General features: G+C 35.7%; 1 protein-coding gene across 3 annotated transcripts in view; it reads right to left on the reverse strand.

Annotated features, from left to right (window-relative positions):
- PARN (poly(A)-specific ribonuclease) overlaps positions 1 to 18,177 on the reverse strand; it is a 64,468-nt gene that overhangs the window by 28,041 nt on the left and 18,250 nt on the right. For all 3 annotated transcript variants that reach the window (XM_076351527.1, XM_076351529.1, XM_076351526.1), the window contains exons 17-20: positions 16,752 to 16,862; positions 16,597 to 16,666; positions 9,842 to 9,897; positions 5,021 to 5,107 (exon numbers count right to left, since the gene is read on the reverse strand). In XM_076351527.1, the coding sequence (XP_076207642.1) occupies positions 5,021 to 5,107; positions 9,842 to 9,897; positions 16,597 to 16,666; positions 16,752 to 16,862 (324 nt within the window). The remainder of the gene's footprint in view (positions 1 to 5,020; positions 5,108 to 9,841; positions 9,898 to 16,596; positions 16,667 to 16,751; positions 16,863 to 18,177) is intronic.

Below are 18,177 nucleotides of genomic sequence, written 5' to 3' on the forward strand. Positions count from 1 at the left end.
TGCCAACTTACTGCAAGGCTAATCCAAACAAACCATATACAGCAATGTAATACCAGCTCTAGAGAAATAAAACAGAAGATTTCTCTCTCTACACTGCTAGAATAGATCAAATGTCTTCAATACTTGGAAGAACACCCTTGTTAGCCTATGTGACCCCTTGTCTATTTGCTACTACATGCCCTGTCAAACAATGTCGCTTGCTAAAAAAAGGGTAATGTCAAATAAAGAATTATCAAGTGAAATAAAACGTCTTCACCCAAATAAGAGCAGATGAAAATCTGATCTGTTGCTTCTGAGATGAAGGTGCAAAGTAATGTGTTTTTTTCTGTAAATAAATTTGAAAATTCTCTTTATATAAACACAAACATGCAAACAACGTTAAAATCCACAGAATAAAATTATATTGATGGATTATGTCAGTCAAACAGATTTTCCTTCAGTTTTTATACCACAACGACCAAAGGTATGGAAAGGCTTCCGTATAAGAGACTAAGTAAAATAAGAATTTTCTTTTGAAGGCTGAGTCCAAGGAAGATGCCTATACATATCTGTAGGGAAGATATGAGAACAGAAATTATATGAAAGACGTACAGAGGGGTTTCACTATTTCATTATAAAACAACTAAGGGACATCTAATAAAATATAAAGAAGTTTTAAAACCAGAAGAATTTTTCACATAATGCTTAATTGCAGTTAGGGAACTGCCATCAAGTGCTGTGGATGACAAGAATATATATGGGATAAAGTATGGTTTTAGACTGACTTACAGAAAGCTGTGAAAGGCTTAAACTAAAAGATGCAAGTGTGACCTCTAGCTCATGAGTCCTTAAGTTATAGATTGCTAGAAGGCAGGAAAGTTGTTTTACTTTGGCTCTGTTCTCATACGTTTCTGAAACAACTGTTAGTGGCAATTAAACACTTAATATAGGTATTAGGACTATATGGATTTTCATTTAACGAAAAACGTTTATTAACATATTCTACTTTCTTACAGTAAAAAAAACAATTGACCACATTGACACCATGATAGAATTGCTAACAGTTTCTGGACACTGACTGCATTAAACAACAGAAACAGTTGAAGCTTTTAGTCTTTGAGCAAGGGTTGAAGCATATATTAAACACAAACAACATTTTACTGGCGAATAATTGAGAAGAGTTAATAGAGCTTCCACCTTTCTGGCAGGAAGACAGGGTACAAAGAAAGCAAGAACAGCTGAAGGAAACATTGGCATGAGCAGAAGGAAGAAAGGCCAGAAATGCATAGAGAAAAATAGGATTAAAATTTAAAACCCCTTCAAAAACAAAAAGAAACAAAAAAACCCCCACACCCAAAAAATCTCCCACACCCAAAAAATCCCCACAAACCAAAAAACCAACACTCAAAGCTCACATGTCTATATGAACATGAGCTCAGGAGAATACTTAATACATATATTGTGTGCTAGAAGTTTTCCTTAAACTAGATTTTTCACCTTTGAAAGGGGCATTTTTCAAAATGCACTTTTTTTTTAATTAAGAAAAGTTAAACAGTGAGTTTGCAGTACAGCGGTTAACAGGAACAGATGTCAATGTATGAAACTTGTAAATGAGTCTCAAAAAATGTATTTAAGAGTCACATAAAACTCACCTATATAGTAGTTTGGCCTACTAGAACAAGATTTAAACACACAAAGGACTGGTTACGTTTTAAAAGTAATTTATGGATCTTCAAGATCACTGACTCCATGAACTACAACAGCATTCACCTCCATCTTAATATTCTCATGCTCTCACAAAATACAATGCATAGGTTTGACTCCACTCACTTGGAAAATTTTTAAGTAGTAGTTTTCATAATACTTTATAGTACGTGTTTTAATTAAAGCCCATCAAAGACATTCATTTAAGTAGAAGTGAAGGCAATACACAAAAGCTGTATTCTAGCAAATACTATTTTAATATCTTCGTATTTCACATCAGCATGACCAAATAAACTACACAAATTTAAGAATTTAAAGAAAGTGTTTGAAGAGACTGCATAGTACTGCAAGTACTTGTACAGTGAAACTACATTCACCCATGAGACTATAAAAACATCTTGCATGAACAGGTGTCCACTTGGTATGCATGAAGTACTGGAAGACTTCAGAACCATGAACGCTCCTTCTAGAGTAGCAAACGTAAAACAGTTCCAAGTCTGACACTGCAGCCCCTTCAGCTGTTTCACTGCTTTCATTAGAAGCTTCATGGAAGATTACAACTCTGCCTCAATTCATACTAGGCTAAAACAAATTCAAGATAATTTTTCTATAAATTCAGGTTAATGTTGCTATTCAATTTAACAACTGATTTTTAATCCAGGTAAAAGCTTGATTTAAAAACACTTTGGTTTAACTGGTGTATAAATTGGGATAATTCATGTCTGTTACTGTCATATTTTTGGGGCTTTTGGCAAATCACTTAACCTTACATTGTGCCACTCTCTGTCTCTCTGTCCAGCTACAACTGAAAAAGCATGGGTACTCCCAGAATTTTGGAAGGAATAATTTGCAGTTTGTTTTGAGACACCATGGCAATAAGACCTAAAACAAAATACAGATTAAGTACTACCCAAATACCAAGAGTTTGTAAATCCAGGTCTGAAAACATTCAGCTCTGAAATCTGGAGAAGTGAGAAAAATGGTAATGTCAAAATTGAATAGTATTTTGAGGTGTGTAAGTATGACCCCTGGTGGTAGTGATCTGTGCTTGCATTTCACACCAACACTGAAGGGGAAGAGTTGATAAAATAAGAAAAATTATATGTCTGAGTCTTTAAAAGTCTATAGAAACAATGTCCAAATTGCATTGTTTCTTACCCCCTTTAATAGCAACTCTAGAAGAATCTCAGTAACTTTTTACATTCTCACATTCTAGATTTCCCAATAGGGAATAGTAAATCCTATCCAGCATTATACTGGCATCATGCTGCACTACAGATCAAAAAGTCAGAAGGAACCGAGTAAATTTTACATAGGTCCAGAGACCCTGCACAGACTACCAAGTCACAATTCTAGGTGGAGAGGAGAACAGTATTCTGTAAACTAGCGTGGTGACCCACAGCAAGCACAGGAGTAACGAGACTGAGTACACTGAGTGACTTCCATCCTTTAACTGGTGATTAAATGTCCTTATGGATACCACAGCAATTATTTCAGTGGAGGTTAGGTTCAGGTTTTCCCTGAATCTGTTTGCCACACTACAAACTCTGACTTAAGTCATTAAGTGTGGTACATAACAAGTGATAGGACGAGAGGAAACGACCTCAAGGTGTGCCAGGGGAGGTTTAGATTGGATATTAGGAAAAATTTCTTCACCGAAAGGGTTATCAGGCACTGGAACAGGCTGCCCAGGGAGTGGTGGAGTCACCATCCCTGGAGGTATTTAAAAGATGTGTAGATGTGGTGCTTAGGGACATGGTTTAGTGGTGGACTTGGCAGTGTTAGGTTTACAGTTGGACTCGATGATCTTAAAGGTCTTTTCCAACCTAAATGATTCTATGATTCTATTACTCTGAAACATCTGCAGTACACTCTGCAGTACACTGATCAAGTACTAGCTAAACAGACATCTCTTCATTTGTTTGTCTCCAAAAGGGGAAAGGTCCATTTCATAATAGATAATAAATACACATGTAAAAATATGCACAGTTTTTATAACAATTATATTCCAATGGACAAAGTCGGTACTGAGACTTTAAGTAAGACTGGGGGCAGGAAAAAGGTGAAACTATAGTGCCAAGCAGAAAATTTTTAGGAATATGAAGTTACAAATTCAGTCATACATGCTCTCCTTAGAGCTGCCAAGACTAATGTAAAGCAAAGATTTTATTTCTTTAAATGAGAAAGTAATCTCCCCAATAAACACTTTGGTTAATAGCTTCCTTTTTTTTTTTTTTTAAAAAAAAAGCAATTTCCCATTAAAATCCTTATTACAGAATTTGAGGAAGACAAGATGCATAAATGTCTATTATACGTAACATTTAATAAGCTACTTTCAATAACGTAAGTATTGCAAGCAAATATTTCTGGAAAATCATGCAAAAATTATTTTAATAAGAGTGATAATTTTTATTTTACATTAAATGTTTTAAGAAATGGAAAGAAGTTACCTCTTTGAAAAAACAAAACAAAACAAAACGCAACAACAAACAAAAAAAACCCCCAAAACAAACAAAAAAACCCAGGGAAAAACCCCAGAAAAATAATTTATAATTCAGTGCAAGCCCAAAAGATCTCTTTTGAAGCATTACCTTACCCAGCAATAAGAAACTAGAAACCAATCTGCAATAAAAATCTTGGAAACAACATCCAACACAGAGCTGTATGAAAGATCATTCCTATTCTGATTTAGGGACACAAAGCATAATCACTGTTTTCTGCTGCAAGATTTAGGTATCAGGAGATCACTGGCAATTATTTAGGATCTCCATGTCCTTACATTATATACTAATACTTAGTAGAGGAACAACAGGACTACTAGTCCCCAGTTATTAGATAGCTTTTTTGTCATTTCTTCTGACTTGGATCGTGTTCACAATCTTGCAATCAAATTGACTATTTTCAAGCTTGCTTGCTTGCCTAGACTCACGTAAGTTAGCATCTGGCTTTAAAGCAGACTGCAGGATGAACCTTATTCCTAAAACCTTGATCTGCCTTTCAGACCAATCCCCATTCCCTTTACCCACCTATATAAACTCTTACCTCCTCCCAGGAGAGGCTGTAAATAAAACGATCAAAGGTCCACAATATTCAACAAGCACCACATAAAAAGACTTCTAAAGAGCAGTTCATCAGGGCAAACATTTTCAACACATCATTACAAAGGAAGTCCACAGGACACCATTCAAAAATTACAAAAGGCGATTCATCATTACCTATACTGGGAGTAAGTCTGCATCCACAGATTAAAAATAACAAACAAAACCAGAGGTACTTGTTAATGACAAAGAAGAAGAAAAAAAAAAAAAAGTGCAAGGAAGGATAGACTATCACTCACCAAAGGCACTGAAAAGCTGGTAAAGATCACTAGTCTTCCACTCTTTGGGAAAAGTAACATGAAGAACATGATCTCGTTTTGGCTGCACTGCAAAACAAAGAAGCGTTTGCTAAAATAAGAGTCACTACGGGTATCTTTAGAATATCCTAAAAAAGTTATCCAATATGGTTGTGTGTTGGGTTTTTTTTCCTTTCTTTTCTTTTTTTTTAAATAAGAAAACAGGCCAAGATCTATGACACTACATCAGGCACCAACAAAAATGTGCCTGCAAGTATGCATGAAATAGACGTACTAAATCCTACTAGCTCATCTGTATAAGAAATTGAAACAGCATTACATGCAGTGGGAAATGCCCACAAATCCAGTTCTTCACATCCTTTGTGCCAAGTTCAAGGACAGAAATGAAAAACAACAGCCTCTTCATGCTCCAGCTCTAGCTTTAAAAAATTCTTAGCAATAATTCAATGTTGCCATTTTTCTGCCAATAAAAAACTTACTGTGAAGCAATGTTCAATTCAGTTTTCATATAACATAAGGTACAAGCTAGAATATACACACTGACAGACTTTTTTTTTTAATTAAAAATTACACCAAGAAAAAAATAGCATGTAAAAAACAACATCTAAAGAGGAAGTGCAAAGGAAGTCTGGTGTACACTGAAAGTTATTTGCAGCTTTGTGAATTTGAGAGAGAGAATCCAAGTCAAACCGCTGGACGACGTAAGAGTACAGCAGAAGTTATCACTATACATCTGCCTTACTTTTGCACACTTCCCCCTACACATCTGGTTTTGGTCATCATCAGAGGCAGGCTACTAAACAAGACGGACCTTTGACCTCGCCCAGTAAAGATCATTTGTACCTAAGAAATCACCACAATGTACATGAGACTGAAGTTCCCTTCACTAGACACTTGAGCTTTGAGAACCTGTGAATTCCTACCATATTTTAAAAAGCAGCAAGTGGAATACTGTATTTTAAGGTGCAAAAATATTGAAATATTTTCCATTTTCATATGAAACTATTCACAAGTCATTAATTGAGCCTCTCCACAGGTATCTGCAGATTTATGTTTTTATGCATGACACATTGCTAGATCTTCCCTTGTCATTTTACGTTTGATGTTAGACAGAGGCTGAACCATTAAAGTGGAGTGTTCCACTTTATAATTTACTGCTCCAGTTTGCTAAAGGTAACTCAAGGGTTAACTACACACAGCTTTATATGATCAGATTTTAACTTGACCACATGGAAACACTCTCAGGAAGAGCTTCTCTCTTCTTTGGGTATAGAGATATAGGGACTGACTTTCATCTTAATGAATTACCCTCCTGAATTCTTTTGTGATACAAACTTTTCTAGTTTCCGATCTCCTCAGCTGTCAGCATTAAAATAGGAGAGTTTTTCAAGGTGGATCTCATTCATGGAGCACGTGTCCAAAATCGGACCATCAATCACTTGTTATTGCTATATCCGACTTTCATGTGTACTTGACCCCATTATACAAGGGAAAACCTGTTAGGTTTTTTTGCCACATTTGGTTAAGATGCAACTTTGCACTGTTTACTGATGAAAGCCTTGTGGATTGTCAATTTCATAAATACAGCCAAGCATTAGCAATTACTACAATTCAGTTATGACTAGTAATTACAGTAAGTGGTCGTGTCCTCAGCCTGGTATGTACTTTATAGGAGAAAGCATGTATGTTTCTAAGTGCATCTCTATTCCACAAGTAAGGCTTCATTTTTGCATGAACTTGAGAACTGTAGCTTTCAACAGCTACAGTGTTTCCTGAATAGATAGAATAGATTTTTATGCGCTTTGGTTTTAAGCCTTCCCACCCCTGCCCAAAGGGTTAATGGAATTTTTATTCCCAAATAATTTTTTAACATCTTGTGTAAACTCAACAGAACACAACAGTTACTCAGAGGCCTCTAAAACTCAAGTTCCTAACCAAAACATGTCATAAAAATAGAACAGATATTTCCAAATGCATCTAAGTAAGCGATTGCAGCATGAACTCGATTATAGTATTAAAATACTAAAAAAACCCCAACACCTTCATGAAAGCACCATTATGTGTGTACCAACAGTAAAAATAATACAGTCTTAACTCAGCATCTCATAACTGAAATACTGAATGCTTAATGAAGTCAGGGGAAAATAAGTTTCATAAGTTTTGAGTAAACTACTTGTTTTGCTCCACATAAGTAAAGAACCTAGTTTTTCAGTTGCAAAAAAAATGGAAGACCGGAACATGACCCTGTGGAAAGTTGTAACATGGTGTCTAATTAGTTGGTCAGCAGAACCCATGCAGCTTAGAAAAGAGTAAATTTTTCATCCGTCTGATCATATCAGCTGAAATAAAATTGATATTGGAGACGGGTATGCAGGAATATAGCCTCTTCCAGATGAAACAGTATTAACTGAAGATGTTATAGCTGCCAGCCACTAGCCACTTGTGATTTGCTTGTAAGTGCTTTAATCTTTTTAGCTCAAAACAAGCTGGGTTAGCATGAGTTTATTAGAAACTCCCTGCTAACAAATTACAGGTTTGCATGAGCACTTGAGCATCAGATTGGATGGAGACACAAGTAGCTGAAGAAAGCAATCCTTTCATGAGCACAAGGGAAGTCTTGTTCCTTAAATCTGCTACTTCAAAAACCAAAAGGACACAAAACTTTTTAAGCACCAGAATTCAATTTTTTTGAATTTGGCACTATACAAGCCAAACACCAAAACCCCACAAGTTGTCTTAACAAGCCAATGAAGATCAATTCATTCCTGTATAGCCTATTGAACAGCTAGCAATTCAAAGGTTTAAGTATTTGCAATCCAGTAGTAGAGAATTGTAACAACTCCAGCTTCAGATGTTATATAACAGCCTTTTTCTATTGATTAGAGAGAAGAAACTACTCCTAACTCTCCAGTATCAGTTTATTCTTAAATTCTCTTTGAATCCGCTGTTACACCTCTATACCTTCTACATACTCAGGTGAGAAATATTTGATTCATATTCTGCTTTGCAGTCATTTTGTGCAGCAACTGCATTCTTTTTAAAGAGTTTTTAATACACAGTAACAAAAGAAGATGATGAAAGCCACTTTCACATATTCAATACTATTTGACCTAGCATATGTTACCGAACTCTATTATTTCTAGAAAAATTGCACGAACTAGCTGTAACACTACAGGACAAACAAACTGACAATCACAACAAAACTTAGACAGTCACTTAGTTAGCTGCGCCTCATCTTTTTTTTTTTTTTTTTTTTTTTTAAAAATACAGTCTCCATGTATATCTACCACAGAAGCGTGGCCTTATTCTTTATGTGGCTTTACTTCTCTGCAAAAATGCCCTCTACAGACAACAACCAACCAGATAGCTTCCTCAAGCTACAGTAGCATTTAAATCTCAGAATAGAGATAAAAGTTTCTAAAGCAGCCAGCCAAACATGCCACCCTAGATGTACTTTCCATTTTGAAGCTTAGAAAGTCTCCCTGGTTCAGATTCTGCTGTAACATCTGCATCAGTCTGTTCTACAGGAGTGGCTTTCAGATAAAAGAGACAGACTTTCAGAGGCAGACTCTCTTTTGGCAACTCTTCTTGGCAAAGTATCAAAACAATCCTGTAAGTTGGCTAGCAACTGGAAGTAGCATCTTTACAGCTTAGTAGCTTTGGCATTCTCTCAATGACCCAAGTATTTATCCATTCTTCTACTCAATATCAAACAGTTGGGGAAAGAAGTATGCAACATAATTAGATAACCATTCCAATAGATCCGCAGAGCCAGAGCTCAGTGATCCGATCACCTAGCTGCATTTAAAAGTTAAATATATGCCCTTACAGCATGTATTTTCCTCTCCAGTAGTTACTTCCATCTTTCTAGAACTGCATTCTGTTACTATTAAACTAGCATCTAATAAAGGGTCATCCTCCAGCCTGAGCTTTCTGATGCATGGAGTGGAAAATGTCTTCACATCAATATTGCTTCCAGATGGGTATCATTTTTAAGACATTCGTGTATCTGACTTCACAGTATAAAATTAAGCTTTCATCTAGTCGATGACTAGACTGACCTCCAGGGCTTCACATTTTCATAAGACAAGACATCAGTGGTAACACCCATCCAAAGTTTTCTCCCTCATAGTGTAACATCCCATAACAGTAAGGACCTTTATATTAGTAAAATCTGGTTTCACTTAAATGTATTAGCACCTTATTACAACCCCAGGTCTGTAACCAGAAATAACTTAAAATGTAAAAATATTTCAAGTAGTACTTTTCCATTTATGTAATCATAATCTCATGTGGCAAAAGAATTCTGATGTTTTGACTGAAGTTAAGTAAAAGTACTGCTGCACGCAAATTTGAAGGAAAGTGGCCAGAAGATTTTTCAGAACCATTTGCTATTCACTAGTTTGCATCCTGTATTTACTGCTGCGGTGAGGGGAGAGGGAGAAAGTGTTAAGACCCCACTTCATGTGTTGTATGGTACGTACGAATAGTGACCCAAAATAACCATAAAGCTGTTAACTTCAAACTCTGTTACATTCAGTTACAATAGTTTAATCTGTTCTAGTCAATCTCCTTTGTAACACAGATTCCCTGGTCAAAGTTGAAGAACTTATAGTTTTACTACTTCATTCAAAAAAAAAAAAAGGGGGGGACACGACACATTTAGATCATTTGGTAAGTGGCTAATAACCTAAACACAGCTGATGTCCCATGCTTTAGATATATGATAATTAACCTCTACACTTCCTCCTCCAGGAAATTTGTCAGAATGGTAGTAAGTTTACAATGAAATAAGCTACTTACAGTCTGGTCCTTCCAAATTGAGATATGGTATGTCCATTACTCTCATGAGAAATAGCCTGAAGCAAAACGGAAAAGCACCATTAGCAAATTTCTGTCTAAAGACTTTTTAATAAGCTTTCCTTTTTATAGTTTTTTAGATGTTGCTTCTGAAGAAGCAGAATTAATCATCCCAACCATATCTTAAGCTATATTAAAACAAACAGACCCTCTAATTAAGTCCAATCCATTATCTAACAATCCAGATTCAAAAAGTTACTTGGCATCATGCTAGTAATTTCACTTGTTCAACAAAACAAGAACAAAGAAGCCCCAAACTGCTACTGCTGAAAACAATTAAAACAAGTGGGGAAATGAACATTTAGAAAGTAGCAGCTCTGCACAGTAAGAGTCAGTTACACGGTGGATACTGCAAAAGCTGTCATTCTAAATACACATATACTTCCCCATTTTCTGAGCACTGCATCATGCTTTAGACAGAATGGATCTTAAAACCCTAAAACTGCAAAAGCCATCATGACCCTTTAGTGGAAACAACCAGGACAAGTCTTTCACCCTTTAACATGTAACTGAAGAGTTTCTCAAAACATTCAACAAATGTTTTTAATAAAAGTTCATATTCAGCTCTGAAAACTATTTCCCTCCAAAATAAGGTAAGTAGCCTAAAATCCTGTCATAGGTATAGATGCCACATTGCTGTTACAAAACATTTGCTGTGTATAATGTACACTGGACGGCTAAAATAAATAACTTTTCTATCATAACTTCAAAAAGCTTTTAAAATGCTTATCAGATTACAGTTACAGTATTCAACTAAGTAATGACCAATACAAACAACAAATAAAAACATTTTAAGTGTGCAGACTGATCTGTAATTCCCTAGAGATTCTTTGTATCATACCACACTCACTATTAGTTTTTAAGAGTTTGAATATTATGCCCTTATGGTTACTTGTATCACTGAAAAGTCTACTGGAATGCAGTTGATAACAATACTCAGGAGAAGAAAAAAACACCACCACTGGGGAGAAAATTGACTATATGACAGGTTCACATGTGAGCCAGAGGGTCTTCAGAGAACTGACACCAGTTATGATACACACTGTCCCATCTAATTTCTCTTCCTGAGTTTCAGGGAAGATACGGTATAATGTGCACTGTGACCCCCTAAACACTGCAGAACCTAAAAGGAATTTTATCAATAAAAATTAGAAACATCAGCATCAATTAACTTTAGAAGCTTTAACAATTCCAGCATAGCACTGAGTAAAGAAGATATTTTACAAAGGAGCCAGAGTTTCTTCTTATGTTTAGCTTTAGGTGCCATACTCCTATAGCCTTGGCTTCATTATAGCTCTCTGTCTAAACAGGACAGGACTAACATCTTGAGAACGAAGCTAGCTTCAGAACACAGCTTCCACAAGGAAACAGAGAAAAACGTCCTTACTCTGACATCTCCTAGAGATCCGGGGTAATACTGACAGGCCATGCAGTGCTATGGCTCAAAAAAGAAACAAAAAAAAGCCATCCACCCAGAAAACAACAGACAGGAGACACAGTGATCAGGCCATACGGGTATCCTTCTTGAGATTAAAGGGAGGAGGAATACAAAGAGGGAGTGTGGGACACATCTTCCAAGGAGGAATAGAAGGGAGGTGCCTATATCTGGTGGAATACATCAGGCAGGATCATACCGCCATCACAGAGCACCTAGCTGAACAGAAAAGAACTTGCGGCTCTGGGATCTATGCTCTGCTAGTACGCTGGGCTTCACTTTGACTGTCGAAAGATGCTCAGTTCCATTTATTACCTATGATTTGTGCTCATGTCTTCATCTGAAATAATGTCAATGGCACTGTTAGTAGGAGCCACAGGCTTCTTCAGAATCCAGTGTAGGGGATAAGCATAGCCTAAATATACAGTATTTCAGCTAGTCAGTAAAAGCAGTTTAGTCTTCACTGGATGAAGGTTGTCCATCATCCATGCAGGATAGCAAAAGTTTAAAAAAAAAAAAAAAAGGCAGATTTGGTTTAAGTTGAGCTATCTGAAGAAAAAGCTTTCACAGAACTCTTGGAACCAGCTACTTTTTAAAGTACACAAATAACTAGTTTAGTTTCCTAAGTAGCAGTTTTCATAAAAATAAAGATGAAGTTTAGTAAAAATACAACAAAAACTTCCGGGGAGAATACTAGTTAAGCTGCCCTCCCCCAGGTTTTATCCTGTTGAGGAAAGCAATACAGTGGCCAACAGCAAGAACAGACTTATGCCAAAAAAAATGCATATACCTGAGATTAATTAAGATCAGTTTTTTATCCTCTGACACAAATCCTACATTTATTTGTTTGGTCAGAGAACTATGTTTCTAAACAGCACATACACACACAAACACACACACTCCCTAAAGAGATAGTATAAATACTGATTTTAGTATTAAGTGCACTTAAAGTACGTTACAGAAGTAACTGCATCTTGTAGCACTAACTTACATCACATGGATTATGAACACTGAGTTGCAGTATAATCCATAATTAAGTATCCATAATTATGGTTGTAAGATTCCTCATCTATCTGCAGAAAATTTAAACTAATGAGGTTGTTCTGTATGACAACATGAACCCTACTTTATGTTAAATTAGCTAGATTCGTGAAGTTGTGGCTATGACATTGCTTTTCACTACATTAATTCACAATTATTTAAAAGCTATACTGACCAAGCTAAAAAAATGTTACTTCCTACACTGTTTAGAGGCTACAGCCAGATCACATGGTCCGAGGACAGAGGTCTATTTCTCAATATACAAAAATATCCTAGGAACTTTGAGGTATTTTGAGACAGCCACTTGGAAGACAATTGTTTCTGTGGCAAGTCAAGTAAAATAAAGAGAGCAAGGCTATGATCATGCCACTTCACAGCAATGCATAAGTAGTCTCAAGTAGTCAATGTTCTTCCTCTGCACTGAGCTAGGATGAGTTTTCACAACTGTGTGATGAACTGTGTAGAGAAACTGATCCAGCTGAAAAAATAAAAGGCATCTTTTTTAAACCCAGATCAGTTTACCAATCCAGCTCAGTAACTAGTACAGCCACATGTGGCTGAAAGCACAAGGACAGCAATTGTTTACTCCTACACTGTGACTGAAAAGCTACCAGTCAAACTGCAGAAAAGCACACTGATGTTCTTTTGCAATAATTTTGCAAAGAAAATTAAATTAATATAGAAAAGCAGAGGGAGAAATTAACTGATTTGCAATACATGCCAGAGAACCTAGCTCGCTGGTGAGACATTTTCCACAAATACAGCAAAAAAACAAGCTATTTGCACATACATTAAATTTTGGTTTCTGATATCCCTTTGTGTGAAAAAGAATATTTCTAAGATAACTTATATTTCTACAGACCATCATGCTATTCAGCTCAATAAAACATGATGTTTCCATTTCTCTAAACCTCTTTTACCCCTGCCTCCAGCTACATCAAAAGAAAAAACCCAACATTCAAACAATCCAAAGAGATCCAAAATAAAGTTGTCATTAAAAGTTTCAGAGGGGTTTGCAGGTGGGGACAGGGAGGTATGGCAGAAGAGAAGAGATGTTGCTCTAAGCAAAACAGGTCAAAAAATTTCAAATCAACTCCAAAGCATATAATACACAATATAGCATCTGAATTATACACATAAGAGTTTAGATATTACAATACAAAAAGTCCCATCATCTCAACTCCTAAGTGTTCATCAGGGATTACTCACAGCAGATTGTTCATATGAACATGATTTTTCAAAGATGTTGTATATACAACGAAGCATAAAGATTACAGAAATGCATCTCTGGAATTCTTGGCTTATTGAGTTGTTTATCATATAATTTACTGCATTATGCCTAAAAGAGCCAAACAACCCTAAGGCAAAGTCTGTTTTTAATCAGTTCCACTCCTACAAGAAGTTGAAGCTAAACATTTTACCTATGTTCATCATTAACCTATATGAACATTAACCTATATGCTGGCCACCACTCTTGAATGGCAAGCCAGGAAGTTCCGTAACTTTGCTGACATAATGAAAGAGGTCAAAATAACTACTGAAAAAAGTATTACCTTTCTTTGAAGGCTAGGTTTGTAAAAATCAAAGCTTGATTTTTCAGTTTTAAATTTACTCCCACTATTCACATTAGTGACAAGTCTATTCAAACAGAAAACATTTCCAAAATCCTATCAGTCACACCAATCACGTAAAAGTTTAATCTCTAAACTGCATTTAAACACCTAGTATTCAGAGATCTTGAAATTAAGACTTTATAAACAACCCAAAGAATCATAAAGTGGTCTGCTTTAAAGAACATTTTCAAGACTCTTGATAATAGTTCAAACTGAGAACATTGCTTCTAAATAATTGCCTTAAAATAAACTACTCTGTTCAGCTTCTTTCAGGAAAAACTTTTGTGACAGATAGTATAACTTTCATTTGTTTAGCTTACTGTTTGCATGTTGTAGTTTGTGTTTTGCTTGAAGAACATGACTACAGCACAAAGGAAAAGGTTTCCTTGTTCTGACTGCTGCCCACAGGATCAGGTAGAACTTCTGGAGGAAGGAGGAAGATAGTTTTTTTTCTCCCCAGGAGGAAGAGAGGATGCTCAGCTAGGGAAAGCTTCTAGACCACAAACTAGAGAAAACTAGGTGTAGCAGGAAGCTAGCTGGCAGCCCAGAGCATACCTGCAAAAAAGCCCCAGAAGCAACATACTTACTAGGGACCTTAAGATAACTATGTAAATTGCACAAGCCCTGGATGCTACTTACAGGTGCTAAACAGACCAAGTGCTGGAAATAGCGATCTGGTCTGCAAGGACATACTGAACAGAGCAAAAGACTTGTTCATTTAAATATCCAACAGCTCCGACTTCTGACATGTACTTAAATATTTTTTTCTTTTTTAAAAATTAATTAAGTAAATGGAGTTGTCTTATTCTGGTTTGTTATTTTATATTATAGTTAAAAAAAAAAAATAAAAAGCTTTAAAAATACAAGCCTGGGCCTGCTCACTATAAGGAAAAGGTGAGAGAGTCTCATCTCCAAGCTCTGACTGGGGTGAGGTGGCAGAGGTTAGTTAGAATATGGCAAAGCTTCTAAGATCATGTGAAAGTAAGACATGGCAAGTCTTCCAAGTTTTCATGACTTAAAAATAATACATAACTTTTCTGAAACAAGAAGCTACAAGTTCTGAATAATGACAGAATGCATAAACTTTCTTTTTTTCTTGTAAATAGTAATTTTCAGTTCTTGAAAAAAAAAAAAAAAAAAAAAGGTGCGCAGCTGTTCTTTCTACAATTTTTTGTTAACTTTCCCTTTCATTAGTTAGGCAGTGTTAACTCTGAAGCCAGAACAGACACAGCAGGCTTCCTCTCAAAACTTCGAAATGTCACTGTTAGAGGAATATCACATTTGAAGTACACAACTTAATTAACTTGCAAAGCTTAAATTTAACATATTATTGTGACAGTTTTAGAAGTTTCAGTTTGTACTTGTTGCAGATATGCATCTCTAGAAAGAACTGAAAGCATTTTGGTTAATGATTGAAAAAATAACCCCCTCAATTGTTATCTACTAGTTGGCATGTGTGTGTGCTGGTGTTACTGAAAATAACCCTGTGATAAATCCTATCTTGAAATTATGCTGATCGATTCTGTCATCACCTTCACATTCAAATCAAGCAGTCACCTGCAGGTCCATGTTCAGTCTAAGGAATGTACATACAATTTCTAACTTCTGCTAGAATGTGAGGCAGTAACTCCATATATGTCTCAGTGTCAAGAGAATCTCCTAACTGCTGCCACTATAGTAATTTGGTTTCCAGACCAATAAAAGCTGAAAGCCATTGATCACGATTATACCCTCATTTGTGTGGGCCATCTGAAGATAAAATAATTACTTTTGCCAACTCATATATGATAGGGTTTTGAAAGGATGGAATTTGTCCTGAATTTAAACAAACAAACAGACAGACTAAAACACTAGCAGCTTTTTAACTTCAACTCCTTTCCCTTTATGTGACAGGTTATACTATCTTTAGAAGCTTCATAAGGTAAAATCTACAGATTAAATATGCAAAAAATCAAATCTGTGCATAAAGACTTCTAGATTTCTCAAGTCTTACTTCAATTTGTTCAAGTAATTTGCATGAAGATCCAATTCAAAAGCAAAATACTGATCATAGCATCATCCCATAGACTACTAATCACACATGTTTATCATGCCTTCTTAAAAATGGGTTACCTGCTAATGTTAATACGATAGTTTTGTGTTATTTGGATTGATACTACGGTAGGGATATTTTAGTTTTTCCAGAACGTTTAGCGTACTCAGTTTTAACTATCACCAGTTTCTGACAGTGTCCTACAACATAAAGAACACCTCACCAGTTTTTCTTCAGTTCCACTACTCCCAAAGCTTACTCCAGAAATAATTTTCTAAATTGTAAACATATTCTCAACACTGGCATGGATAAGGCCATTAAAGCAGTCCAGGTACTGTTTTAAGTGTCCTTTTACAGGTTAGCAGAAAGTAAACCATTCTCTTCAAAAGAAAAGGTATTTAACTTTACACATTCTGGCCTCTCTGCAGCATTACTAGCGTGAACCAGAAAGTCAATCAAAACTGAAGTGTAAAGAAAAATGCAGTTAGCCATTGATTCTGAGGCTAGAGATACATATTTTAAGGCTAGTGTTTTATTTCCATGTTTTAGCAGGTCTTTTAATACAACAACTACTTACTTGTTAAAAAAAGGTTCAATGAGTTTTGATCTAGCAGACACATGATTTTTCGGAGGACTGAGGAATGAACCTGATGAATGAAGAAGAAATTCAGTATGTAATAAGCAGCTACAGATAGCATTAAGGAGAAGGTTTGAAAAAGACTACATAGATACCTAGGAAATTAGCCATGGAGATGAAACACAGTCCAGTAATGTAAGCATCATATCCTGCTTCGTGAAGTTGTTCGGAAGCTGTATCATAACTTGGAAACCCTTCTGCACTTTCTGAGGAGAAAAAACAATTCGTAAACACGTTATCACAGAAGTTAAAGGCAGCCCTGTATGCTTACCCACACACTTATTTTGTCAGAGCATAACATCATTTGGGTAAGTTTATACAATTTTCAGAATTTCTGAAAATTCAGAAGTTCTGAAATTTCAGAAGTTCTGAAAAAAGCACAGTTTTGTTCTGTATTTTTAAGTAAGAATAGGCTCCTAAGATAGAAACTCCTTCCTATTAAAAAGCTGTTAATCTACATACCTACTTAGCCAAAATGGAGTATTAATTCTAGCACAATGACAGCAGGATTCCCCACACAGCATATTTTTTCCTGACTGTCTTGCATTTAAAAGAACAGACACTCAGGCTAATTGAAAACTCTACTATTAACCTGTTTGCTAACCATCCAGTTGACCTATGGTCAGATTTTTCAAGGTATTTAAATAATGAAGATGGAACTAAGTGATTAAAGGATGTCTCTATTGACAACTTTATTGACAATCATACTTGGTGTTTATGTGAAGACCTTGAGAAGTATCCCTTGAATCACCTCTGAAAGTGGGAACCTTAATAGGCACTTCTCTTAAGAGAAGCGTTTGAAAGTGGCCAAGTCTCAGTAACAGAGAAGTATGTGCACATCACACTTTTTTCTTTATCATTTACATTTTTCCCACTCCCAACATCAAAGTTATTTCACCTCTGTAGCTAGCTTCTCAACCTCTAGAAAGCTGGCTCATTTTCCTCTAGAAGTTATACTGAGAATAGGACTGGAAGACCAAAATTAACTGTTTGAAAAGCCCGAATCATGACCCTTACATTAAGGTACAGACTGAAAAGTGAACTCTACAATTCCATTTAATTTATTGCATTCAATCTAGCAAAAGAAGCTAAAACTATGATGAAACATACCCAGGATTTTAAACAGTGATACAGAAATACTAGCATAACTTATACTGTGGAAATATGTAAGCATACATATTTGTTGTAGTTCGTAAAAAGAAACTTGAATCCAAATTTTTTATACATAAAACTAGAGTAGCAAAACATCAGGCCTTTTTTCAGATGAGCCTTTGTAATATTTATTTAAAAAATAAAGTTGTCTGAGATTCAGACAACATTAAGTTATACTGGCTGAGCTGAAAAGGACATTTCTTAGTGCTTAACTTTTTTTTTTTAATAGATACATATCCAAAAAAACCCATAAATGAACAGTTAATGAAAGTATTCTAGTATTTTTAAACACGCTTTGCTTTGGATGTTCTGAACCACATTAATCACCTCTGATTAAATATTAACACTTCTGAGTCAATTAACCATTAT

Source organism: Aptenodytes patagonicus, chromosome 13 (genome assembly GCF_965638725.1).
Source record: "Aptenodytes patagonicus chromosome 13, bAptPat1.pri.cur, whole genome shotgun sequence".
NCBI lineage: Eukaryota > Metazoa > Chordata > Aves > Sphenisciformes > Spheniscidae > Aptenodytes > Aptenodytes patagonicus.